The sequence below is a fragment of the Pseudorca crassidens genome, chromosome 18 (genome assembly GCF_039906515.1).
Source record: "Pseudorca crassidens isolate mPseCra1 chromosome 18, mPseCra1.hap1, whole genome shotgun sequence".
In the NCBI taxonomy this organism is placed as follows: Eukaryota; Metazoa; Chordata; class Mammalia; order Artiodactyla; family Delphinidae; genus Pseudorca; species Pseudorca crassidens.
The window spans coordinates 71427370-71455090 of record NC_090313.1 but is presented as its reverse complement, the minus strand read 5'-3'; the positions used below and the strand labels follow the sequence as shown (position 1 = coordinate 71455090).

At 34.9% G+C, this 27721-nt stretch overlaps 1 protein-coding gene across 5 annotated transcripts in view; it reads right to left on the bottom strand.

Moving 5' to 3' along the window:
* The window catches only part of LOC137211211 (NEDD4-binding protein 2-like 2), a 61911-nt gene extending 34457 nt beyond the window's left edge, over positions 1-27454 (bottom strand). The window contains exons 1-7 of one of the 5 annotated variants that reach the window (XR_010936955.1): positions 27275-27454; positions 24350-25605; positions 18318-18442; positions 14494-14582; positions 14035-14111; positions 11260-11403; positions 8735-8836 (exon numbers count right to left, since the gene is read on the bottom strand). Coding sequence is in view for 4 of the 5 variants with exons in the window: in XM_067713462.1 (XP_067569563.1) it covers positions 8735-8836; positions 11260-11403; positions 14035-14111; positions 14494-14582; positions 18318-18442; positions 24350-25605 (1793 nt within the window). In the remaining variant the exon portion in view is untranslated. The remainder of the gene's footprint in view (positions 1-8734; positions 8837-11259; positions 11404-14034; positions 14112-14493; positions 14583-18317; positions 18443-24349; positions 25606-27274) is intronic. The other 4 variants (XM_067713462.1, XM_067713465.1, XM_067713464.1 and 1 more) reach the window with 4 other exon arrangements.
* Positions 27455-27721: the final 267 nt, after the last annotated feature.

Genomic DNA, 27721 nt, shown 5'->3' with positions numbered 1-27721 from the left:
TTCACCCCATTCCAACAGCCTGCAAAGTCTTAACCCATTCTAGCATCAAGTCCAAAAATCTTATCTAAATACCATTTAAACCAGGTATGGGTGAACTTGAGATATGATTCATCCTGAGGCAAAATTCCTCTCCAGCTGTGAACCTGTGACTCTAGACAACTCACCTGCTTTCAAAATATAATGGTGGGATAGCATTCCCATTCCAAAAGGGAAAAATCAGAAAGAAGGGATGATGGGTCCCAAGCAAGTTTACAATAAGGCAAGTTCCATTATATTTTAAGGCTGAAGAATAATCTTTAATAATAAATAATAATCTTTGGCTCCATGCTGTGTTCTCTGGGTCCACTGGGCTAGAGGCCCTGCCTTCCAGGCTGACCAAGGTGGTAGCCTCACTCCCTCAGGCTTGGGGCTCTGATCCCATGGTGGCAATGGCAACCCTGCCAACCTCTGAATTGCCTTCAGGGTCATTCTATTCTTTTCTTGGAGGACAACATATGCTTACGGGAGATCACCACAGATAGCTCTAGTGACTTGTCTTGTAGAATCTCATAAGTCTGACAGCCTTCCTTCATCATCCTGTCCTGTCTCTTTCAGTCCAAGCTGGCAGTGTTTCTGCTGCCATATCCCCATCTCTGGTCTCGCTGAGTTAGTTTAATGAATCCATAAGTCACATGCCCATACGCCCTTTAGCAAATGGTTGTCTAGCAACTGCCTTGATGTTGTCTCCAGAACATACTTTCTAATTTTTTGCAACATGCATAGGCTGAGAACTGCCAAATCTTCAAGTTTCTGGTTCCATTTTGCTTAACGATTCTTTCTTCAATTATCTCTGTCCTCTTGCATTTTACTATAAGAGCAAGGAGAAACCAGGCCATGCCTTTAACACTTTGCCTAGAAATCTCAGTTAAATATCCAAATTTATCACTTACCAGTTCTATTTTCCACAAACCTCTGAAACACAATTTAGCCAAGTTTTTTGCCACTTTATAACATGACTGCCTTTCCTCCAGTTTCCAATAACATGCTCATTTCCATCTGAGACCTTACCAGAAGCACCCTTTTCATATTTCTACCAAACTCTGTTCATGATCATATAGGTCTATCTCTAAAGTGACAGAAGCCTTATTGACCGCCCCAGAACCCTCACCAGAATCACCTTTAACGTCCATATTTCTACCTACAATCGCTGAAGGCAACCTTGGCTTTTTTCTAACATGAAGCTCAAATCTCTTCCAGCCTCTACCATACCCAGTTCTAAAGCCACTTTTTCATTTTTAGGTATTTGTTAGAGTAGCATCCCACTTCCCAGTACCAAAATCTGTGTTTGCCAAAGCTACAAAGTATCACATTCTGGGTGGCTTAAACAACAGAAATTAACTTTCTCACAATTCTGGAGGTTAGAAGTCCAAGATCAAGATGTCAGCAGGGTAGGTTTCTTCAAAAGCCTCTCTCTCTGGCTTGTAGATGGCTGTCTTCATCCAGTGTTGTCACAAGGTCTTCCCTTTTTGTGTGTGTCCTAATCACCTCTTCTTGTAAGGACACCATCATATTGGGTTAGGGTTCAATCACATGACCTCATTTTACCTTAATTACCTCTTTAAAGGTCCTATATCCTAACAATAGTCACATCATAAATACTGGGGGTTAGGATTTCAACAGATGAAATTTTGAGGGAACACAATTCAGCCCAGAATAAGCTGAGACTACCCATATTCACTTGTTGTATGAATACTGAATACTGCTTTTTCATTGTGCTGATGACCATACAATGGTAACAACCTCTGACACATGGTGCTTAAAAATGAAGGGAGGGGAAATAATCATACACTCATACAAATTAATAAAGAAAAAGTACATGAGAGCATATAATATATATTTTGGACCTCACCAAGCCTGCTATGTCCAAAAATTTGGATTTCCTTGAAGAGCTCAAATCTGAAGGATGAGTATGGAAGGGGTGTGTGCACACAGAACTTTCCAGGAAGAAGGAACAAACAGCACATTCAAGGAACTGAGAGGTGGCCAGTAAGGCTGGAAAACAGAAAGTAGGAAGAGTAACAAAACATGAGGTTGGATAGGAAAGCAGGGGCCACATCAACCACATTATGGTTTTTGGTCTTTATTCTAACAGCAATGGGAAGCACCTGAAAGGTTTTATGCATGATCATATTTTCCTTTTACAAAGATCACTTTGGAAAGGAGGGGGCACTGAGGGTTTCTAATTTGCTGGTAATGTTCTACTTCTTGAGCAGGATTCTGGTTACATGGATATGTTCACTTCATGAATATTTGTTGAGCTATATACACTTATAATTTAAGCACTCTTTAATATGTACATTATACTTCAGTCTTGTTAGATTGTGGAGAAAAAGGGCTAGAACAGAGCAAGTACTGATGTGGGGACCCCAGTCTCAGGAAGAGATGATAATTCAAACTAGAAAGATGGCAGTCAAAAATGGAGAGATTCAAGAGGTAATTAAGTGGCAAAATTCAAAGACCCCAGTTGATGGACAATATGAAGGGGGAAAGGAGGGATCAAAGAAGACTCTCAAGTATCTGGTGTGCAAAAATAGATAGATGGTAGATCCATTTGCTATGCAAAAAAAATCCTGGAGTTCCATAGACAAGTGAGAAGATCACAGGTTCAACTTTTCAGGCTTAAAAGTAGAAAAGTCAGGTAGGCAGTTAAGTATATAAGCTGGAGAGCAGAGGACAGGTTTAAGAAGAAAACACATTTGGGGAGTAATACTATTAATAGAAGCAATGGGTATAAAATCATTCAGTCCATATTTTTTAGCTCCTACAGTATTACAGGCACTGCTTTAGGTTCTGTGGATAGAGCTAAGAACAAAATAAACAAGTTCTCATGGAACTTATATTCTACTTCAAAAGACTCCCAACAAATCAGTATTAAAAAAGATAACTTCAACTACTAATAGCTACTATGATGAAAACAAAACAGGACAATGTAACAGAGTGACAGGGGTGGGGTTGCTTTATTTTAGATTGGAATAGTCAGGGAAGGTTCTCTATGGAGGTGACATGTGAGGTGAAACCTGAATGTTGAGAACTATGCTAGGCATAGGAAGAACAGAAAAAATACAGAGCAAAAAAAACAGCTAGCACTTAAAGCAAGAATAAGCTTAGCATATCTGAAGAACAGACAAAAAGACCAGTATAGATGAAATGTAGTAAATGAAGAGGAGAGGGGTACAAGACAGGGTCAGGGAAGAAGCCAAGGGCCAGATCATGTATAGTTTAATTAAGCAGGGAGGGATGTAATTTTTTTTTAAATAAATTTATTTATTTTTTGGCTGCGTTGGGTCTTTGTTGCTGTGCGCGGGCTTTCTCTAGTTGCGGCGAGCGGGGTCTGCTCTTAGTTGCAGTGCATGGGCTTCTCATTGCAGTGGCTTCTCTTGTTGCAGAGCATGGGCTCTAGGCGCACGGGCTTCAGTAGTTGTGGCACGTAGGCTCAGCAGTTGTGGCTCGCGGGCTCTAAAGCGCAGGCTCAGTAGTTGTGGCGCACGGGCTTAGCTGCTCCGCAGCATGTGGGATCTTCCCGGACCAGGGCTCGAACCCGTGACTCCTGCATTGGCAGGCGGATTCTTAACCACTGCACCACCAGGGAAGTCCCTGGGAGGGATTTAATTTATGGTAAAAAAAATTTTTTTAATTATAGTTTTCTCTAGTTATTCTGTGGATAAAATTATAGGGTGGCAAAGATAAAAGTGGGGAGACTACTAAGTCCAAGTGAGAAATGATGAAATCTCATGGGGAAAGTTAAGAGTAAGAATAGAAGTGTTAAAGCAAAAAATAAGAAAATAAGCTCTAAATGACTCTAAGAGAAATAGAAAATCAAAAGTCTCAAGGTTGCTCTACTTACCTGTATTCTAGTATTTAATTTTTTGATCATAAACAACAATTCTAAGGACTACTAGTGAGGTTCAAAAACCTCAAACAAGTCTCTGATGGTGTTAGCTACAACAAGTTAAATGGATAAGCCTTCCTCTCTGCCTGGACACTCTCTCTCCTAGCAAGTATCAAACACAACTAATTCACACTCTATATTTCCATGTTTCCTAAATTACAAACTGCCCTATAAAGTTGCTCTATTTAGATGAATGGGTCCTTAATTTCAAGAGGTTGTTGACTATTCTCAGGAGAAGACTAGGACTAATATTCAACAAATATTTATGGACTCATTAAAGGACAAAGCTCCAAACATAAGACAAGGAAGACCATGCTTTCATGGCCCTTAAGGGTACAAGATAATCTTTCTTAATGTAATACCTGGGCTCTACTAGTCTTTACACAGCAAAGGGAAGATGGGGAGGGAGAAATATCACTTTTGAGACCACTAGTCTTCTAGCTTTAACAATTTCTTTCCTATCATTCCCCAGAATTAAAAAAAATTTTTTTTCTCACTACTTTTAAATTAATTCAAAATGTCTAGCCCAGGCCTCCTAACACATTTCCTGTAAATACTTCAATTTACTTATATTCAAAATGAAATATTTAACCACATCTTTGCCAGTGTTACATCATACACTATTCCAATAATCTCAATCCCATGACGTACTGCTTTCCAGTTTTGTGAACCAAAATCTATCTTAATCTACTTATGAAATCAATGTTATTTCTTCCCCATTCTAACAAAAATTCCACCTCTGATTTCACATTTAGAAACAATAATGAAAAAAGCCACAAACTAGGAATTTTAATTTCTCAAGGAATTAAGAAAAACCAAACAAGATCCAGCCCTTCTATTTTTTAAGTTAACTAAAACAAAATAAGGCAAATAGTCAACAGTAAGAATTCTTCATTCTGTACTTAAAGGTTTTCCTTGCAGAATCGAATTAATTCAATATTTTATTTATACAGCAAACTTAAGTAACTGGCTCCTTTACTGTTCTTTAATTTTAGAAAATTAATTTAAACAACATAAAAGAGAAAGGATGCTAATTATTACAAAAGGAAAAAATCCTTAATTCTTCAGAAAATCAGAAAACTGATGTAATTTCCATAACAGCTACTGCTAGCACACTTAAGTAATAAGTGGACATTAAAAGAAAAATACACTAAGACCACTTACAAATAGTGTTGATCTGTTTAGGAAATACTGCCTCAAAATTAATCATCAAAACAAACAGCTTATATAATTTAACTATCCATTCACTGAATACTACACATTTCAAGTGCTAATTAAAATCAGGAGATATTAAAAGGTAAACATTAAAGCACAACAGCATATGTAAAACTTCAATTGAAAAGATGTTGCTGAAATATGATTATCAATTATCAATGTATATTTTATAGAAAACGTTTATACGGTAAATGACATCCTAGCTTTCAATCTTGACTTCAATTAAACATTCTAAATAAATAGCCACTTACAGATTTCTTCACTCAGCTTCACTAGTAAGTCAACATACCTCTAACCCTATAAATTCAAAGGTACCACAAAGATGCACTCAACTCTCCACTGGAATTTCTTTCCTACCTTGAAAAAAAAACCACCCTAAATTAATAATAACTTAACCAAAGATAAAATGTGGTTTAAAAGATAAAATGGGATATGGTGAGGAATATGTCTGAACTATATTTGAATCCCAGTTAACACTGCTCCCTAGAGATATTATGTTCATAGGATAAACTGCTTAAACTGTGTTAGTTTTTGTTTCCTCTTTATAAAAAAGTTGAGACTGTACAGTCGTTATAAAAAAATTAGAAACTGTAATAAATCACATTTAGAATAGGGCCTGGCATTGACAGGCATTAACTAAATGGCAGCTACTTAAATAAGTATTATTAAATTAAGGCTTGTTGCTGTTAAATTCCTATTCCTCATTGTAGCAGCACTGGAGAAATGAAGAATCACTTGTAAAAGCTGAACTCAAATTAGCCATCAGCTTTCCTTCAAAAGCATTCAGTTCTTTAAGAATGGCAGATTAGAGAATCATGACATAACAGTGGATTCCGTAACAGTGAATTTCCAACTACTATTTATCAACTAGTCTATCAGCATGAGGCTTGAGTATTGTAAAAGAATTTTTTCTCAAATACATACATCCAAGTACTACGCCATGTTTATGGGATTCCTAACCAATGAGTAACACTGATAGACTAAAAATCTATATAAATCTTTCCAAGTATTTTCATATCAAAATTCTACCTATACCACAGGGTCAGGAAACTGCAAAGCTGTGACCTATAAGTTTAACATGATTAAATAAGGTTCATAAGGAAACATGAGTTCAGTGGAACACAGGAGGGAAATAAGTTATCACCATTTTTGACAGTAACTTACCATCCCATCAACTTCATTAAAAATGTTATGAAGTTAACATGAGGATAGCTGAACAGAAAATGCACATAAGAAAAAGAAAACATGTACAGGAAAAGACTGATAGAAACAAGAAAGCAACATGATTTCTAATACTATTAAGAAAGAATAAAAAAGAAAGAAGAATAAAAGAAGAGAAAGAACCCACAAACCTCCCCCAAATCAAATTTTCTTTCATTTTGATATACTAAAAAAACTGAAGAGTCCAGAATTACAACTGAAGAGACACTAACAAAGCTGTGCGATTATTGTAATTACTAGTTGTAGGGTACAACTTTAATTTTACATGTCCTATCTGAGAATACAGTTGAAACTGCAAAAAAAAAAAAAAAAATCCAAATAAAGTGTATTTTAATGGACTGTACTGAACTTGAACACAATTTTAACTATGAATGAACAGATTATTCTTACTTTTTTCCCCTTAGTTACCAATAAAGTTGAGAGGCAAAAAGCGCAATAGGTCATCTCAAAATCTCTCAATCTTCCCATTAATTTACAAACAGTTCAATTTAAAAAACAATATGGGAATATTAACAACTAGACAACACTCCCCGATGACGTCTTCAGTCATTCACCTGCTTGTTAATGTGACTTTGTCTAGTTCTAAGATTAGGGGTCACAGTATGGCTTAACAAAATTTGTTAGGAGGAAAGGAAAGAAAAAGATTATTTCTAATTTAAATGACTAAAATAAACTTCTATTAAAGATACCAAAAAGTCAAAACTCTCCAAACACAGTCCTAGCTTCAAAAATAACTATTTACTCTTGAGGCTCTCTTTTCAGAGTTTTTTTTGCTACTCTTTCCCCTTGTTCCTGTGCATAATTTGACAGCAACAATGTATTAAGAATTTCCATAGGAGATACATTCAAAATTGAGTTTACAAACATGTATATTCTATGACAAAAATTATGCCATTCAGCGCAGTCTACATAAAGATATTGAATGTAAAGCATAACCATTCTATTACAAGTTTTCTGAGTTTAGCTGCAAAAATCATAATTATAAACTTTTCAAGGTTTGCTCTGAAATTTACAAACCATGAAAAATTGAATATTTTTTAGACTTGAGACCTTGGCAATTTGAATCAACTGAATTATTTAAATGCTGCTTAGCAAAGTAAAAAAAAAAAGGAATAAAAAAGACACACAAGACAATCACCAAATTACTCCTCTTTCAGAATCTATTTCAATGAACTTAATACTACTTCCTGCAATCCTAAGGATATTTTAAGGAGAAAATCTGGCATACATACAGGGAAACCAATTGTTTTAATAATACCTTAATTCAAAAACTAAAATAAAAATTGGTATGCCAATCTTATTTAAATTGTAAAGAAAGACAACCATCACCAAAGAATATACCCATTAATCCCTCTCCTTTCACAAAAATTACAGCAAACAATTGTAATGAGAAAAAATTATTTATAAATTGTAATCTACAAAATTTAACTCTATAAACAGCTAACTGGATCTGCTGTTCTGCTGCCACCAAATGTTTATTCTGAATGCTCATTGTAACAAAACTAAGTAATACTTTGTTATGATTCCAGACTAAGAGGCATTACTCTATTTATATGGGTTGCAGACAAACACACACAAAAACACTCCAGCCCTAATAACTGAATTCTCAGTTATTGCATTCATGTTACGATACTATGTAAAACTTCAATAAAGGCTAGTAAACCTATCTGGTCAAGGTACTGGGTTGGCCAAAAAGTTCGTTCAGGTTTTTCTGTAAGCTATCCCAGAAAAACCTGAACGAACTTTTTGGCCAACCCAATACTAACATAATACATGAACAAATGCATTTCTTCAGACAACACCACCACTTTTCTTTATAAATACTTAGAAAACCAGGCTCAGAAAACCAGACATTTCTACAATAACAAAAACTCAATTATGGTCAAAATAAATATTTTATATCCTTTGAAATCATGAATTCTTTCAAAACTTACCAATATATAAAACTGGAAAATTTCATAACCTATATTAATTAGGCAAGATATAAGCAAACTTCAAATAGTTAAATCCACCCTATCATACCACCAACAAAATACAACCCAATCTTTTGTAAACAATTTTACTTTAAAACGGACATTAAAATATTAAAAAGCTAACATTTTTTTTCAGAAAGGTGAATACTGAAAGATTATCAATGTAAAAAGCAGTATCAAAAGTTCAACTTAATTACCACACAAATATTTTTATTAGCAGTATTATGACATATAGAAAACTATAAATTTACTTATCAAAAAGAAGTGACTTTTCACTTCTCCTATGAAAAAACAAGGCTATGAAAAAACAAGTTATGAAAGCCTATGAAAAAACAAGTTAATCTTTCTGAACCAAACTAGAAGCTATCAATATATTCTGTTTAACTAAAATGTTCACCTTAGTTGAATATGATGAGTAATGCCCATTTTATTCTTTGTGATGGAGACCAACTCAGAATGGCAGGTAGCAGCTGGGGGAACTATTCCATTAAGAATATACCTAAATTTAAAAAAAGAATATATCTGAATAGAAGAAAAAATTTTGATGAAAAATCCTGACTTGGTAAATTTCATATTTTTTCAGATTTTTAACATCAAGCAATGACTTATAATAGTGATTCTGGTATCTTTTATTGCATATTCATTCCTCTATTCTGTTATTGTTCAAAAAATACAATAAAATTAGCCACAATACTTGGGGGAACTTTTAATTTATTTTGTCTTAAAAAAAACATTAGGGACTTCCCTGGTGATCCACTGGTTAAGACTCCATGCTTCCAAGGCAGGGGGCACGGGTTCAATCCCTGATCAGGGAACTGAGATCCCACATGCCACACAGTGCGGCAAAAAAAGAAAAAAAAAAAGTCTTCCAGAATGTTAATTTCCCTGCCTCAATAAACATTTATAATTTTTAAAAATAATCAGCAATGATTAACAATCTCTGCATGATTATTTACTATTCAGAAGTACTAGGGGATAAGTTGAATCTGTAATAAAATCTGGAAATTTATTTTAGACTTACTATCATGAACATGTTTCCTCATAATCTGTATCTTCCGAAGGCAATTCTCTACATCCTCGAAATAAACTGGCTACTGTTCAAATACTACAGATTTACAGTACTATTATTTCTGAGTAAAGTTTTATAAGGACAAAGGGAAAGGGACACACAGTATATACCTACCTGTCACAAAATTAAATCCTTTACTATTTCAAAATGTCAATTTACATAATAAAATGCTGGGAAAAGCAAGCCCAAATACTAAGAAGTACTACTCTGAAACAAAAAAATATATGAAAATAGTGAATAATGGAAATGTGTGTATGTATTGATATAAATAAATATATATACATTGACACACAAACATGAGTTAGCATATTCCTACTACATCATATTTAGTTAGGATGAACAAATATATACAAACATACATATGTGTTACACAAAATAAAGCATGGTAATACCCATTTAAATGTAAACAGCACTGTTAGTACAAATAAATAGAAATCATATTCTTATCTCACTAAAGGTAATGCAATAAAGACCTTGCTGTGTACTAATATTTAGCTTTGAGTCTTACAACTTAATATCACTTAATAATTTAATATTAGTTAAAAAGTAATATAAAGATGTGAGAGAACATTTACAGCTGAAAAAACACCAAAGGTTTCAAAACAACATTGGAAGAAAGATTATGGGATTCACCACTTTGCTCTACACCTGTAACTAACACATCATTGTTAATCAACTATACTCTGACATAAAATAAAAATTAAAGAAAAAAAAGAAAGATTATGGGATTAGGAATGGGCTGGTTTAGGAGAAAGAAAACTTAAAGGACAAACTATTATCATGTAAAACATAAAAATTTTTAAAAGTAGTTGTAATTAGCTCCATTTTTTCCTAAAAATGGATAAATCAAAGCAAAGTTAGGATGAACTGCAAGATCTCTGAAATGAATCCCATCTCAATTTAAAAATTTTAAGTGATAGAACACAATCCAACAAAAACTATCCAGTGAGATACACAGTTGTCTCTACAGAAAAACTAAAACCTGGAGAAGTAAAATATCCTATGGGACACATCTTCCTACAACTAATGCTAAGGAACTGTCTAGAATATTTTTTATATTAGAATTACACTGTGTTAATTTAAATAGAGAAAAGTGATATACTATCAAAACAGCCTGAAGAGCTTTTGCAAACTATATAGTGATTGCCCTGTTTATGCATTCCAGAATCAGGGGTTTGGGGAGATAGGAGATGGCTTAAGAAGAAGGGTGATGAAAACGTATATTACGGAGAAAACACCCCAGGTGACTGATACACTTACTGTGTGGTATTTGATAGAGAATTTTGTTTTAAAGAAGGGATATGCTAGTTATAGCTTAGAAATACTTTTTCACACAGATGAATTTGCAGAAACATAATTTTACCTGTATAATGAATAGAGGAATCAACTAAGGTGCCTATAACTAGTATTTCTTATATATTTAAGACAGTCAAGGAAAAATACTAAAGTTTTATGAAAAGTTGAATTTCGGTATGAACTATAAAACTGTCTGACATTATCTACAAAAGATAAAATTAGTTTAAAATTCAATTATAGAAAAACATTCTGGTTCCTACCCACTCTACTCAGGTATCTTCATAATAAACAAAGGTATTACAACAAAAGATTATAAAAACATTTAAAATACAATTTTATATAATTTTTATTTACACTTTAGAATTTAAACAACTTGCTGGGAACATCTTTTGTGAGGCAAAGTAGTCTTTTTTTAAATTTGAAACTACTTAAACTTCAAGACAGGCTCTCTAATTTTTTTTTCAAGGGCACGCAACAAATGCGTTAGCTGAAAATAACCAACTTAATGATTATTTGTAACACAGACTTCATTATGTGAGCCTAGAGAGCCTCCCCACCTCTGTCTCCCCTGTGAAGGAGGTCTTTGTGTGCTTTTGTGTGGCGGTTCCACTGAATTCATTACAATAGAGATGGACATTTGATATTCATAACGATCCAACATCTGAGCAATCTTCTTTCGAGAAACACCATGTTTATTCCTCCTACCAAAAAAGAAAAGGATTTTAATTCTTTTTTCTTTTAGAATGTACAGGCTTAGAGATTAAACTGTTTTAGAGTAATAGAGTACAGATTTCAAATTACATTTTGCAAATAAATACCAGAAGATACACCTCACATTAAAAAAAAAAGGCTCTCTCAGGTTTAAACAATATCTTAAAAAAGCTTAAAGATACCATAAATCACAGCAAAATGTTAACTAATTACACCTTCTTCACACAGAACTAACTACTGATTCACAGAACCACTGAGTTAATCTTCCGCTCTTTTTAAACAAGAGTAAAAAATTATGAGATACTGTTTTGAAAATTATAGAAGAATTGAGTGGGCTTCCAGGACTGACAAAAATAAATATAAAATATATATCACTTTTAAAAGTTATTTTAGCACACTTGCGTTATTAAAAAAAAATTATTATTGATACCAAACTATATTATTACAGATACAATTTGTACATATCTCACAAACGTAATGTTGAGTGAAAGAAACTAGATATAATGAATATATACTGTAATTCTATTTATATAAAGTTTGAGAAAAAATTAAACCATGATGCTAAAGCAAAGGATATTTAAAAAAAAAAAAAAGCTTTAAGGAAAAGCAAGTAAGTAATTACCAGGGAATTACAAAATTGTTACTGGGAAAAGGAACTCATAAAACTTCTAAAGTGGGTAATGCTCTCATGACACAGGTAATGGTTAAATGAATATCTGTTTTATAAGAAATTTGTTAAGCTACATATTTATATTTTATGTACTTTTCTGTGAGTTTAATTATGATAACAAAAAGTGGTTTAAAAATTATTCTTGACCCTCAAAGAAATTTTTACAATGTATTCTATACTTGTAGTTTTCTGTAACTTGACTTGGACATGGCAAAACACACAGAACATATTTTATATTTAATGTTATAGTTCTAGATTTACTAAAACTAACTCATTTTTCCAGAAAAAAGACATAAATGTTTAGATTTCAAAACTACTGATGTTTAGGTTAAACATGAGAAGAGAAAGCAAGAGAGAGAAAAAATAGAAGATTGAAAAATAAAAAAGAGAGAGAAAAAGAGAGATCTGAGGTCAAGGTTGAAATTGGCCAAGCTATAGAAACCCACAAGAAGTCAAAATTGATGATTCAACCAATTCTTTACCAAAAAAATCTGTCAAACTATACTAGATATCAGTTAAACTTACTTTATTTTGTAAAGTTAATTTATATTAAGAATTGTAATACATTTCAAGAGTCTCAAATGTAAATAAAGCCTAACTGTATAACAATTTCAATAATTCATTTATTCAGCATAACCCAAATATGTTTAGTTTTTAAACTCTCTTCTACCTGAGGTGCAATATACACAGAGGCTGGCAAACAATACCAGATATTAATAATATTTATCAGTTTAACTCTTCATATATTTGATTTGGCATGCAAGTCAGAAAGGGAAAGAAAGGTAACCAAAGGAATAAAAATTCAAAGGTACAAAAGGAATGAAAGGCAAGGGGGAAGAATTAAATTAGTTGAACACCATACACAGAATAACAGTTTTAAGCTAGAAGAGGGCAAACTGAGGTGGGAAGAAAAAATGGTTTTACAAAGAGAGGTGATGGTCATACAACTCTGTGAATACACTGAAAACCACTGAATTGTACACTTTTAATGGGTAAATTGTAAGGTATGTGAATTACATCTTAAAGTTGTTTCCAAAAGGGGGTTGTGTCCGAGTGAAAATGAAGAAAGAAAAACGAGTCATAGTCAGGAAAACTAGGGGAAAGGGATGAAGGTAAAGACAAATGGAAGAGCAGGGTTGAATGTAATACAAGTCCACCATCTCTCACCACAAATCCTGAAATCTAAAATGCTCTGAAAATTCAGTTTTCTGTTGACTCATGTAGCAGCAAAGTCTAACCACACCTGTACTCATTTGGCAGCATGATCTACTCAGAATTAACATTAAACAATGTAGAATCTTTCCTTTCTACTTAGACTGACCATTCGTGATCTGCTGCAGAAATATTAAGATGTCTGATTATATACCATACTGCCCCAAACTCTGCTAGGAGTGTTACAATTAGGTATATGCACTATATACTTCCTTTCTAAAATTTAAAAAAAAAAAAAAAAAATCTGAATTCCAAAACACATTGATTCCCAGAATCTTGGGTATGGGATAATGGATCAGTAGCAGTAAAGATGGGAAAAGGGGAGAGATAAAAGCACCAGGTGAAAGGGTGATGGGATCTAAAATGGGAAGGAGATGAAGTTGGAAAGGCAATGCAGAGAAGTGGCCTAGCTAAAAAGCAGAGGGAAAAGTCCTAACTTTTCTCTCAGTTTTCCGGATCTCCATTAGCATTCAACAAATTGGGAAACAATGCGGAAATTCACGTAAGAAAAATAACAAACACACTTAACAAGAAATATTTAATGAAATTTAACAGTGCAAAGATCCTCAAACACCTTGCATTTAAGTCAATGTTCCTCTTAACAGAAAGTGAGTAGTAGTAGTCCCTATTCACAGGTACCAAAGATATAACAAGCAAAATCTAGTAAAGAAATTGACCATGTAAAGGAGAAAAAAAAGAAAAAAAAGATAAGGGATTACAAATTTTTTGAGTGCCTTACTTTTCTAATTCTTCAGGATCAAATTTCCACCAAGTTTCAGGTTCATGAAACTCTACTCTGTATCCTTTTCCTATGGCCTACACAAAAGAAAAGAAAACAAAAACCCAGGGAATACATCTTAAAGTAAAAAGATGGCAGACAGATATAAATTTCACTTAGACAATACTTCTAAATTTGCTCAACCAAGAAAAGTTTTACTTTTAAAATAATACAGTTTATAAATATTTTAAGACCACTTAATGGACAAATTCCAATTACTATCCTCAAGTCCAGGCAAAACTAACAAGATAAACATATTGCTTAATAAGCACCATTCCCAATTTTTAAAAAAACTAAGCAAATGAACACACCTCTTCAGAGAACAAGGACAACTGTTTTAGTAATAAAGATCAATGTAACCAAAATTTCAGAATATGAAAAAATTGATAATATAAAAACTCTCTCATATCTCATATTTACCATTTCCACATATGGTTTCATTTCCCAAGCTTGTGTATTAGTGTTGTCTATTATAACTGGAGATCTCCCCTGATTGATAGCTTGTTTTGCTGAAATAAAAAATAAATTTAAAAAACAAAAGCAAAAAACAGAACTATTAGATAAAAATACACAAAATAAAATTTAAACATTAAGATATTTCCTACATCCCTGTACTTAAAACCAAAACCGTGTAATCTTTTGAGTTAGAGCCATGAAAATAAAAGCACTCTGCTATATTAAATGGAATTAAGAGCCATAAACACATGCAATGTATATTCTCCAGACCAGACGCTGGTTTTGACAAACTAGCTGTAAAGGACATTTTAGGGTAAATATTTTGTTGAACTTAACAGCTAATAAAGACTTCAGTCTAGAGCTTTCATTTACAGAAAATGTAGGAACAAGTTACATTTGAATATGGTCTGAGTATAAAAAGAGGAAAACATTTATTGACATGGGAAGATGGAGACTGTTAAAAGAAAATGGCAATTTATAAGATAACATGTAAGTCTGATCTTGGTCAAAATATAAAGATGTGGGAAGAGTTACTAAGACACCAAAAGTTGTCTTCTGTAGGTGTTGGGAATATATGCATTTTATGCTTATCTTTATTTTCCAATGTTCTATAATTACAAATAATGCTTTTGAAGTAAGACAGACTTAAGTTTAAAAAAAAAAAAAGTGCTATGGATTTGTCATTACTTATATACCAAGTACCTAAATACCACAGTTCAACTGACTGGATATTTCTTAGGACTATGATTCTGAAATTAGGAGTTGAGCTACAATGGAACTGTTCCAAACCATATCTCCCTCTCCCTATGCCATCTCTTCCCACATAAGGTGAGAATTAGTGCCACAGTGAGCCACTCATAATGACAGGAATGTGTGTACCTCTTAAGTGTAAACAGGCAAGATAATTAAGAACCCACTATAAAATTTAAAAGGCTGAGGCAAAATGCAATGATATGTAAGTTTTGCTGGGATTTAGAATTCAAACCACTAAGTTCTACACAATGAAAACACTTACATAGATGTCGAAGGGCAGACAAAATTCTAAACGTTAGTTAAGAAGTAATGACTATGGTGGAATATCTATTTCGGAGAAGATGTCTCTAAATACTACATTTAGAATCTAAGTCATAAATAGGATACCAAGATGCTATCAACTCCCACTGCTCCATCCCCAAACAATGATCAAAACTTTCATTTTTAAAAAAAGTATTAATTTTCCTAATCTCTGACAGGCTTACACCTCCAAGGAGTTATGTTCTACAAGAGGAGCTTATCTACAAGAGGAGCTTATTCACCAAATAAATCTCTGATTTGCAGGAATGGGGAGATTATTCTCTTTCCATGAATAATCAACACCCAATACCACATTCCAGTGCACTCCAGGAGAATAGAGCGCCTAAGTAAACAATGTTTGACTACTCAAATAAAGAGAGTCATTTTCTTAAACAAATTAAACACCATACTCTAAGAAAGAGAAAAATGACACCTTGGAGATATTTTTAACTTATAAGCAGTTAAAGATCAATTTAGATCCTTCTAATAAACATGAGGCAGATACATATTCCCTGAATAATGCCTGGCACTTAAAAGTATTCAATAAATATTTGTAGAAAAGAGAAATTTTGCCCTAAATTAAATGTAATGCTCATAATTTTCAAAATGTCTAATGACTGCTAGTTATTATTGCTTTGAAAAAGGTTAAAAATTACCTTGAAAAAGCCCCTATTTATTATACTAATAAAACCAGTAGTTTATAAACCAGTAGTTTATCTACACACCAATATGTTCAGCAAGTAGAATTCACATGGCACGAACATTTTAATGAAATATTCTAAACTAGTATTGCAAAAAGAAAAAAATGTTTCACAGAAACAAACTTCCCAGTTCACCAAAGGTATACTGGCTCATTCCACTTAATCACCTACTTCTACTCCCCTTAACTCTGGGCCAATAACTCCAAGCACTTTTTGGAACTGTAACATCATCATTATTGGATTTGGGCAGTAACGCTGCAGCATTTTAAAAATTCAAAAAGAAGTAATATTTTAAAATATTATGCTACTCTCTTTAAATTTATGCTACTCTCTATTTGGAGAAATCCTAGAACCAATAGTAGGAAATAATCTTATAATCAAACTTATCTGACATTTAAACTTTTTACTCAAAAGCATCCTCAATGAAATTCCTTACTCTGAAAATTGACAATTAAGAAAGAAAAGCATTTATTCTGTTTTTCCTGTATATACTGTACTTCAGGGTAACCTTAGTTGCTAGTTCTAGGCAAGAGGAAGTTCTTCATTACAGAAGAATTCTAGCTACTAAACACAGAAAGAATGAAAGTCCTAGAAAATCACCATTTTGCAAACTTTGATGAAATAACTGATTAAGGAAACAATTCATTGTTGAATAAATCAGGGATTAGGCTGTCCCTTTGAAGCTACTGATCTTACCATCACTAAAAATGGGACAACCATTTACTTACAAAAAAAAAAAAAGGTTGAACCTAATAAATCCTACAAGTTAAATGATTACCACAAGGAAGCAAACCGACAACCATAGGCTATGGGACACTCTACAGAACCACCAACCAAGTTTCTGCAATAAGTTAATGGTAGGAGAGCAAAAAGAGGGAAAACTGCTATAGATTAACTTAATTAAAAGAATCATAAAGCCAAATGTACTACAAAGACCTTGTTTAGATCCTGATTAAAACAACTGTAAAGAAATATTTAAGACAATAGGGGAAATCTGATTACAGACTATATTACATGATGTCAAGGAATTGGGTTTTGTTTTGTTTTTTAGGTGTGATAATGGCACTGCAATTAAGTAAGAAGATTTACTTGAAATGTGTGAAGTATGATGTCTAGAATTTGCTTTAAAAAAATACTTCAGCAAATTAAAAAAGGAGGGCGGAGTGAAAGCAAAAGGGTTGAAGCAAATATAGCAATATCTTGATAAGTGATAATAATTCTGAGTGATGGGTGTGTGGGCTTCAATATAATCTCTCTATTCTAGGTTTAAATAATGTTTCATCATCAATGCATTTTTAATTTCTTTTAAAAAAGAAATTATAGATTATAGCATAAGCATGTACTTACATAGTTCTAGATCAATAGTTTTCAATCCTGACTGCAACATTAGAATATATAGATAACTTTCAAAAAAATACCGATGTTTAGATCCACTCCAAATCAACTAAACCAGAATCTCTGAGGCTAAGACTCAGGCATAACTTTTTTTAAAAGGTCCCCAAGTGATTCAAATGTGCAGCCAAGGTTAAGAAAGAACTACTATTCCAAAATGAAAATAAAGTGACCCATATACCTCTAAAAAATGTATTAAGTAAATTTTTTGTAGAGTGACATCAATGAAAAAAACTTTTAATATTCACGGGCATTAATATTAAGCCTTAGAAAACATTAGCATTACTCAAGGAAATAACTTTTGGGAATACGTAACAAAAGTATCAAGAGTTTTCTGAATTTTTTCATTAGGTATAAAATAAAGTCTATCAAAATATCCTATACCTCTATTGTAACAGTTTATATACACTATTTACAGTTAAAAAAATATTCTAACCACATTCTCTGATTTTCACAACCTCAATCAAGTAGGGCAAGTATAATTATCACTGCTTCTAATAGATGAAAAACTGGGTCTCAAAGCTCTTTCAATGGCTTGTCAAAGTCATCCAGCTGGTAAAAGTAAAAAGTTGAGAATAAAAATTCAGGTATTCTGACTCCTAGTCAAATATTCTATCCCGGGAGACTTGGCCCAAAACAAACCTCTGTTCTGGTTCCAGTCATGGGCATCACCAAGTTGATTAACATTATACCTGTACCCATCTTGATGGTGGAAATAGTCATCAGTGCTGAACACAATGCCATCACGACTCTGACCAAGCAGAATTCTGTTAATAAAAGAAATCATAAAGGTGCCATTTACAATATAAAATCTATAACCGTCAGAAATAAGCCACAAAGGAAAGGTTATTAAATGAATTTCTGGTACATACTTATAAGTATACTGCAGATAGACTAGCATAGGAGCTAGTCTTAAAAAAGCTTTCAGATTTCAAACATCACTTCACACTTAAATCTACATAGTAATAGCCAGTAATAAAAACTTTTTAAAGTGGCTTTTGTATTGCAACTTTTAAAAACACTCTTCAATCCCAAAATGATGTCAACTATTATCCATGATTTAACTTTAGTGAATTTGTATTTGGTGTCTAAAATTGTCTAAATTTAGTGCAACAGGTAACCTAAAAGACAAGTAAGCCTAAGCAAGCAATTTACCTGAGGAAAACTATATTTGACTGAAGACAGCTTTGATAAACTCATTCCTATGAAGCACAAACATCTATGACCTGAAAGTGGAACTTGAGGTTTAATGCTGTGAAACAACCTATGATCCTCCAGAGTAAAATCAAATTTAAAAATTTTAAGAGATTAAATTAATAAGTGAAATTAATTACTAAACGCTAAAGAATACACTCTCAGAACAAGTCAGTGGTAATCACGCTTTGTTCTCACAATATGATACCATCTTTAATTTCTAAGCACAGAGAGACTGACAAGTGTTCCCATAACCAGTGACTCATGAAAGAGACTGGAGGTGTGCTGAGAAAAGGGAAAAGACAGTAAGAATAATTTAGATCCAACAATAACAAAAATATTTTGTTATTTATCTCCCCTCCCTCAACCATTAGGCAATTGCATATCATTCTATTGGGGTTGGCCAAAAAGTTCGTTGGGGTTTTTCCATAAGATGTTGTAAGATGTTATGGAAAAAATCCAAACGAACTTTTTGGCCAGCCCAATATAATTTCTTTTTGAGAGGGGGAAGGGAGTAGAAGGTGGTAGAAGGGATGATACTGTCCTGGGATGATCCAAGAATACTTCCTAATAAAAGGTAATAGGAAGGATTTCAACTATTAAGATAACAAACATCTCTCCTTTCCTCAGGTTATAATAAAATTGTATATATTTTATAATAACAATAAAAACACATATATAAAAGTTTAAAAATTTAATATATATTTTCACTCATAGAATTATAGTTCAAATTACTTCAAACAAACCAAATTAAAGTAAATGGTTTAAATTATTTGTTTGCTTGTTTGGGAGGCTGGAGTTGGATTTCTTTTTTAAGCAGCCACAATTTTCCCAAAATATACCATCTAACACATTTGGCATCTTATTTGCTTATAAGAGATAACCCAGAATATAAAAATGCCATAATATTAGTATTCCAAACCAAAGCTCAATCACCTGAAAATATCTTGATTATCATCAACCATATGATACCTAGTTACACTCAACAATACCAGAAACCTGATACCATCTTTCCTGAATACCTTATGTTTCTTTTCTTTTTTCTCCTGTTCTATTACCTTTTTAGGTGATCTGTCAGATGTTAATAATAACATACTACAAGAGCACAGGAGCTTTTGTATCCAAGAAATGTTTAACCTTAACCTCTTCCAAATAAAAAAAAAAAGTGGGGAGGGAAGGGACAGTAAATCAATTTACATCATTAAACCAAGTCAACATCAAACATGAGTAAATCTCAATGAAGAATATCTTAAATATATAAATCATAATTAAAGCAAGTAATTTTAGCTTGGAGAATTTTTTTCCTCCCAGACTGCTCACACATCTTTTCAAAATTCCCTGAATTATCTCCAAAATACCTGTATCAATCTAGATATATCTGATGTCATACCACCCATTTGAACCAAAAATAAATTATTTAAGAATATTAGTATTTTCAAAATTCTTATAGTCAGATTCTATCAGAACCCTCACAAGTTAAGACAGGTACTAAAATGGATTCTCAGAACATCAAAATTTACAACTTTGAAAAATCAAGTATCTAATAAAAAATTCAGATGTGGTCCCACTGGCCACTTGATTTGTATTTTTTCAAAATCGCTGTCTTTTTTGAGGACCTAGTATGTGCCAAGCATCTTATATATATACATCTATGACTGCATCGAATTCTCACAACAACCTTGCCAATATGGTATTAAACAAATCCAGAAAAGAAAATAATTTCAGAAATCAGGCCACCAGAATTACATAAATAGTGGTGGGAGAGCCAAAACCAATGGCTTACAAGATCCCTGCCTCCTGGAATTCACGCCCTTATATAATCCCCTCTCCTTGCGTGTGGGTTTGAGTCAGCAAGTGTGGGTTTGAGTCAGCAACTCGCTTCCAACTAACAGGATACGGAATTTCATTTCCAAGATTAGATTATAGGGGGGCAGGAAGTGGCTCACTTTCCCTCTTCACACTGTGAATGGGGAGAGGTCCAAGTAGCAAAGAACTGAAGGGACTCTCCAGCCTACAGACAGCAAGGAACTGAGGCCCTCAATCCAACAGCTCACAAGGAACTGAGTCTTGTCAACAAGACTTGCGAGAGGGCTTCCCTGGTGGCGCAGTGATTGAGAATCTGCCTGCCAATGCAGGGGACACGGGTTCGAGCCCTGGTCTGAGAGGGTCCCACATGCTGCGGAGCAACTAGGCCCGTGAGCCACAATTACTGAGCCTGCGCGTCTGGAGCCTGTGCTCCGCAACAAGAGAGGCTGCGAGACCGCGACAGTGAGAGGCCCGCGAACGGCGATGAAGAGTGGCCCCCGTGTGCCACAACTAGAGAAAGCCCTCGCACAGAAATGAAGACCCAACACAGCCAAAAATAAATTAATTAATTAATAAACTCCTACCCCCAACATCTAAAAAAAAAAAAAAAAAAAAACTTGTGAGAGATATTCCATGCAGATCCTCCCCAAGACAAGCTTTCAGTCCAAAACACAGCCCTAGCCAACATCTTGATCATAGCATTGTTAGAGACTTGAACCAGAGGCACTCAGATTCCTGTCCTTCAGAAACTGTGAGACAATAAATGTCTGTTGCCTTAACAACTCAGTTTTAGGGTAATTTGTTACACAGCCATAGAAAACTAATGCACTCTGTGCTTATAACTTTCACTTAAGTAAGAACAAGTGAATTGTATTCTTTAAACCTCATTTTGAGAACCCTATTCCCCCAAATGGTCTACTACAGTTAATTTTCATATTTTATTTTTTTTAATTTCTAAGAACCATATAAATTTTTGTAATATATCATGTACATTTAAAAATAGAAGTGATTGGCTTCCCTGGTGGTGCAGTGGTTAAGAATCTGCCTGCCAATGCAGGAGACACGGGTTCAAGCCCTGATCCGGGAATATCCCACATGCCACGGAGCAGCTAAGCCTGTGCACCACAACTACTGAGCCTGTGCTCTAGAGCCCGCAAGCCAGAACTACTGAGCCTGCGTGCCACAACTACTGAAGCCCGCGTGCCTAGAGCCCATGCTCTGCAACCAGAGAAGCCACGACAATGAGAAGCCCGCACACCGCAACGAAGAGTAGCCCCCACTCGCCGCCAACTAGAGAAAAGCCCACGTGCAACAAAGCCCCAAAGCAGCCAAAAATAAATAAATTAAAAAAAAAAAAAAGAAGTGATTTTCCCAAATAATTCTGAGTAAAACTGACACTTCATGAACCCTTTACCTCCTGACGTACTGAGTGGCCTTGCATACCACCCTGGTCCAGCTATCAATAAATAAAAAAATAATGCTGTCTTGTGTAGCTTATGCTACATGCAAAGAGTGGTAAAGGCAAATCCTACATGAGTTCAGAAGGAGGGTAACTGAGGGGTGAGATGAGAAACCAAAACATCAAAAGTGGAGGCATTTAAGAGAACCTCTGAATAAGTAGAATCCTGAGAACAATGAACGGACAAGTATTACGTCTCCTGCAATGGACGGCAGGGTACTAGTCCAAGCGCAGAAGGATATGAAGATAGGTAAGGACTAAATTAAGGAAGAAAGGGACTTAAATACTATCCCAAAAGAATCTGAAATTTATCTAACCCCCTATAACTCATTACCACATAGCAATACTAAACAATGTTATCTTTTAATGCCCCAAATCAGTTCAACTCTGATTCTCCCAATCTTTATTCCTTTTTTCAAAGCTCATTTGGAAAGCTAAATCCTACATGAAACCATTCCTCACTAGAGAATATGTGGCTTTATAACCAATCCCAAACAACCATTTCTACTTCATTCAAAAAAAGTACTGACCTAAAGAGAGACTCCTGCTTCTTTATTCTTTAACCAAGCTACTCAAAGTCAGGAGTCAGGTATACGGCTACACATGTGATAGATATTAAACTGAAGGATTAGATAAGAAACACACTACCATTTACATCCCCAGTTTGATCTCTTAGCAGTTTTTGTAACTTCTCCCAAGTCCTTTAACCTGAACTCATTCTTTTTATTAGCCTGTATTCCTTCTAAAAAATGAAAAGACTATAATTCATCTCACAACACTGTTACATATGGAAGTACTCTCTAAGTTGTAAATGATAACATAAATGGTAGTTGCGACTATAACTTCCATTCTTATTAAACCTAATTCCTCAAATAAAGATACATATTATATATAATCACCTCTGTCATTTCGCACTACAATTATGTCTCCTTGAAATTTTACTTAATTACCACCACACTTCATTCACTTTTAGTTTCAACATACTCCAATATGTTGTTCCGAATCTAATCATTCTTTCTTACATTTATTCTGTACCAGAAGCCCTTGCTAGGAGATCTCTTCATCCGATTTCCAAATTTCAACTTTTCTTTTCTCTGATATTATATTCTAAATCTAGAAGAATGCCCATGCTTGTAAGACAACTTCACTCTTAATTTCTATTCTTTCTAAAGAAGCACTGAAATTTTATTTTCTCTACAAAATCTTCACTGCAAAGGAATCAAAATACATAGACTTAAATTCAAATTCATTTACAAAATCACAGCTTACAATCTAGCTTGAAATGTCTGCATCATAATTTAATCTTCCTCCAATTTCCTGCTTCTGAAGAAGTTTTGTTTAGGTGATTCAGAGTGTCTTACAAATAAATATAAAACATTTACAAAATGGTTCCTTGGACTTTGTTTTTTTTTTCCTTTGACTTTTTTATCCTCACCCAAAGACATCAAATAAATTTCCTTTTTCTCCTTATCTAGCATAAAGCTTGAATCATCCTACATAAACTACAAAGAATTTGTATTGTTTTTCTTTGTGCTATTTTTCACAACTGCACAAATGTACTGGAATGCATCAATATTGTTTTTAAAATGTAAACAAAAACAGGAATTTTAAACATTTCGGCACATGATAAAACATCATCAGTTCTAATTCCATTAATTCAGATATTGCTCATTTCAAACTCCTTAAAGAAACCAAAAAAAGTTTCTTTGTCAATAATGGTATGAACACAGCACAGTTCTTAAAACACACTCAAAATTCCCTTCCTTGGGTTATCTCATTTGCTTCTCACAATAATTCCAGAAAAATAAGTATTACTCATTATTATTAACAGCAAAACCTGTCCAAGGTCACAAAGTGAAATAACTGAGTCAAAGCCCAAGTCTTCAACCTATGAATTCAACTCCTACTGAATAGCTGACTTAAAAGGGAAGGCCAGCACAGTTCTCAAATAGCATTTGCTTTCGTCACCGTCCTTTTACATGGTGAAACTATATTTAAAGCTCTTAGCAGAATCTTAACATAAATTATATGCCAATTCTCCTTTCCTCTATCAGAAAACATCTTTTAAAATATTTACCATCAGATGCCATTTTCAAGTATAACAAATTAAAGATTTTTTACTAGAAACATAAAAGCATTTGCCACTGATTACAACTATCATTTATGATTTTTAAGTAATAAATTACCAAGTATTCACTTGGTATCCTTTACTTACCGAGACAATGTTGTTTTCCCAGAACCAGGCAAACCTCTTAAAAGAATAAGTAACTTCTGCAATTTATTTAACTTTTCCTCTTGAAAATGCTGGTTCATAAACCTGTCAGTTCGATTACGCTTGTCCACAGAAGGAGCTTTCCAGCATCCTTCACTGGTTTCACAGAAACCATTATTCGCATATTCATCTTGCACAGTGTAGCCATTTCTAGAGGGATGGTCACTACTGGTAATGTCACTACAGTCAGTATATCCATTGTTCTGATCAAAAGTCAAACAATTCCAGTTAACATGACAACTATTTACATAATATCCATTTTGCATCTGAAAGCCATCTTGGGCATGGAAAATATTTGGTGATGGATTTGGTGGAACGTTGAATCTTTGAATATTTAAGTGATAGTTAAAACTGGAAAGATGAGGGTCTTGTGGTACTAAAAAAGAATGCACTGATTGCCACTCAGGCCTGAAGGAAGCAAATGAACTGTCACAAAAGGTAGGTATTACTTGTCGATTATAAGGATATTTACCTGGCTCATTCCCCACGCACTGCTGATAACCCCAATATGACTGAAGGGCACTGGTAAGATCTCTTCTCTTTTCTTCTTCAGATTTTAACAGATTATTATGGCCCTGATAATACGGAATGAGTTGTTCCTCAGAGGGTTCACGTTCCTTACAACTGCTTTCTGAATCACCTTTTTCATTTTCAAGCTCTTCAATTTCTTTGTAAAACTGGAATAATTCATTGTCAATCTCTGATTTTTTATAATTAAATTTCTGTTTCTCTTTTCGTTCTCCTTTCCCACCTATACCACTGATAGTGTCTGCTCGATTCCTCCTTTCATTACATTTCTTTTTCTCAGGGGGTTTGTAAATGGGTCCTATAAATGCTTTACTTGTGCTATATATCTCATCATCTGTGGATACCAATGGAGGACGTGTATCCTGTAAAACTTGTGAATCAACAGAATTAATAACATCTCGTCTATTACCAAGCATCTCATCATGCAGAGGTTTCAGCAAACTTCTAGCTTTGGTTTTGTCCTCCTGAGGATAACTACGTCCTCTGACATCAGTGATGGTCACAGGGACCCAATCATTTCCAGTTTTCTTTTGCTTTCTGTGAAAATTAGCATTACCATGATGGGGGAAAACATATGCCTCTTCAGTAGACTTCAATTTCTTATAGCGTGGTTCACTTATTAGTTCTTCCCCATGTCCCATGGATTTAGCTTCAATTTCACCATAAGGCATCTGAGGAGCAAATAAATCACAGAATTAACAGCTAATATTAAAAAAAACTAAACAAAAGTTTCCTCAGAAACAACAGGAAATAAACTTAATTTGATATAAGCATTTAATAACATTTTCCCAAAATGCAAAAATTATAAAATTGTAACTTTATAGCCACTTACTATTGGTATGACATTATGATTTAAAGGAGGGGTCTCATTGAAGGTAAACAAACATCCTTTTTTAAAAAAGATGTATCTCATCTTTAAATCTAAATGATGTATTTCTGAATTTAGAGGATGTAAGCAAGAATTTAAGCAAGCTCAGAAAGCTGAATCAGTAATATATATTTTGATGATATAGACATACAGCTGTGTATTAAAAGGGACAGTAAGGACTTCCCTGGTGGCGCAGTGGTTAAGAATCCACCTGCCAATGCAGGGGACACGGGTTCGAACCCTGGTCCGGGAAGATCCCACATGCCGCGGAGTAACGAAGCCCCTGCGCCATAAGCCCCTGCGCCACAACTACTGAAGCCCGTGCGCCTAGAGCCCGTGCTCCGCGAGCCCGTGCTCCGCAACAAGAGAAGCCACCGCAATGAGAAGCCCGCGCACCCGCGCACCGCAACGAAGAGTAGCCCCCATTCGCCACAACTAGAGAAAGCCCTAGCGCAGCAACAAAGACCCAACGCAGCCAAACATAAATTATTTATAATAAAAAATAAATTCAAAAAATAAAAGGGAGAGTAAGTCTGCCAACCAAAGTGACACATGTCCAAACTGGTTGTGATAAATTGCATCATAAACGTCTTCCTGTTTAAAATCACTAGGTCCTTAGCAAACCTCAGACAACCACATCTCATTAGCAATCAAATGTCAAATTAACTTCAATGTCAGTCTTTATGGGCCCTACTCTTACGAGTAGTGTAAAAGTGGTTTCCAAGTGGGTGTATTACGTTAATTTTAAAGAAAAAAATAATAACTTCAGTTGTACTGCGAATGACGGAAATGTCATATTATGTTTAAAAACTAAATCTGGCAACTCCCCAAACCAAAGCCCTCATCTTTTCCAGATGGTCTATCTCGACGATAAATTCTGCTTCCCTTGAAATTTTTGGGGGGACCCTCAAGAGTACAATTCAAAAGCCTCTGTTAGTCAATACTTCATTCCGCCCGCTCTCTGGTCTCCCCTTCTCGAACACGAGAGCAAAAGGAAAGGGCAAAGCGACGAACCAGAACGACACAGGTAGGCCCTAGAGAGGCTGAAAGAAGATACACCTGTAGAGAACGCCGTCCTCCCGGAAACAGCCCCGTCCCAGGCCGCCTCTCACCTTCTCATTTCCTCATTAGAAACGGCAGAAAAGTCCCAAGGAAGAGAAAGGAGGTTGCATTAAGAGAGAGAGGCCTATACACGACCTGAACCCTAAGGCCTCCTGACCTCCAAAGAGGGTAGCCCGGGCAAAAGCGCGTCACCCAATTTCTCTATCTCAACGGAGACACGTTCAGGTTCTGTCTAGGAATTCCAAAGAGCTCCGAGGCCGAAAGGTTTACTCCCGGCTTCTACGTTTACGGCTAAACGAAAAGGTTCAGGCAAGCGCAGGGGAGAACCCAAGTCGCTAATGGAAGAAGGAAAAAACCGGAAAACGTCAACACCACAACCCCACCTCACCGAAAATGGGATGTCTACTCACCTTATAACACAGTTCTGCATTGACCTTTACCTCTCAATAAAGACGGTGAAAGAAGCACGGAGACACGGCCCAAAGCAGAGACCGGGAGGGACTGAAAGCCCGAGCCACAAGAGCGGAGCTACAAGTCTGCCCTCCGTACGCAAGATGGCGGCCACCTCCCGGTTGCCCCGGCAGGAATTACGGATTCTCGCCAGGCATTGTGGGAATTGAAGTCCGGCGTTCACACCCGGCCTGGAAACTTCAGCCTCTCCCAGAATCCATTGCTTGACACAAGCGCTAAGGAGCACGAACGTAGACCGGAACTAGTTCTTAGGTTGGCGCCGGGAGGTTGTTTAGAAATAGCAACTTCGGCTAAGAAAGGTGGCGACCTACTCTTTAGGGCCACCCCTGAAGGAAGAGAGACTGTGAGTGCCTGGCTCCGCAAATAGAGACATAAGCTGCTCTCAG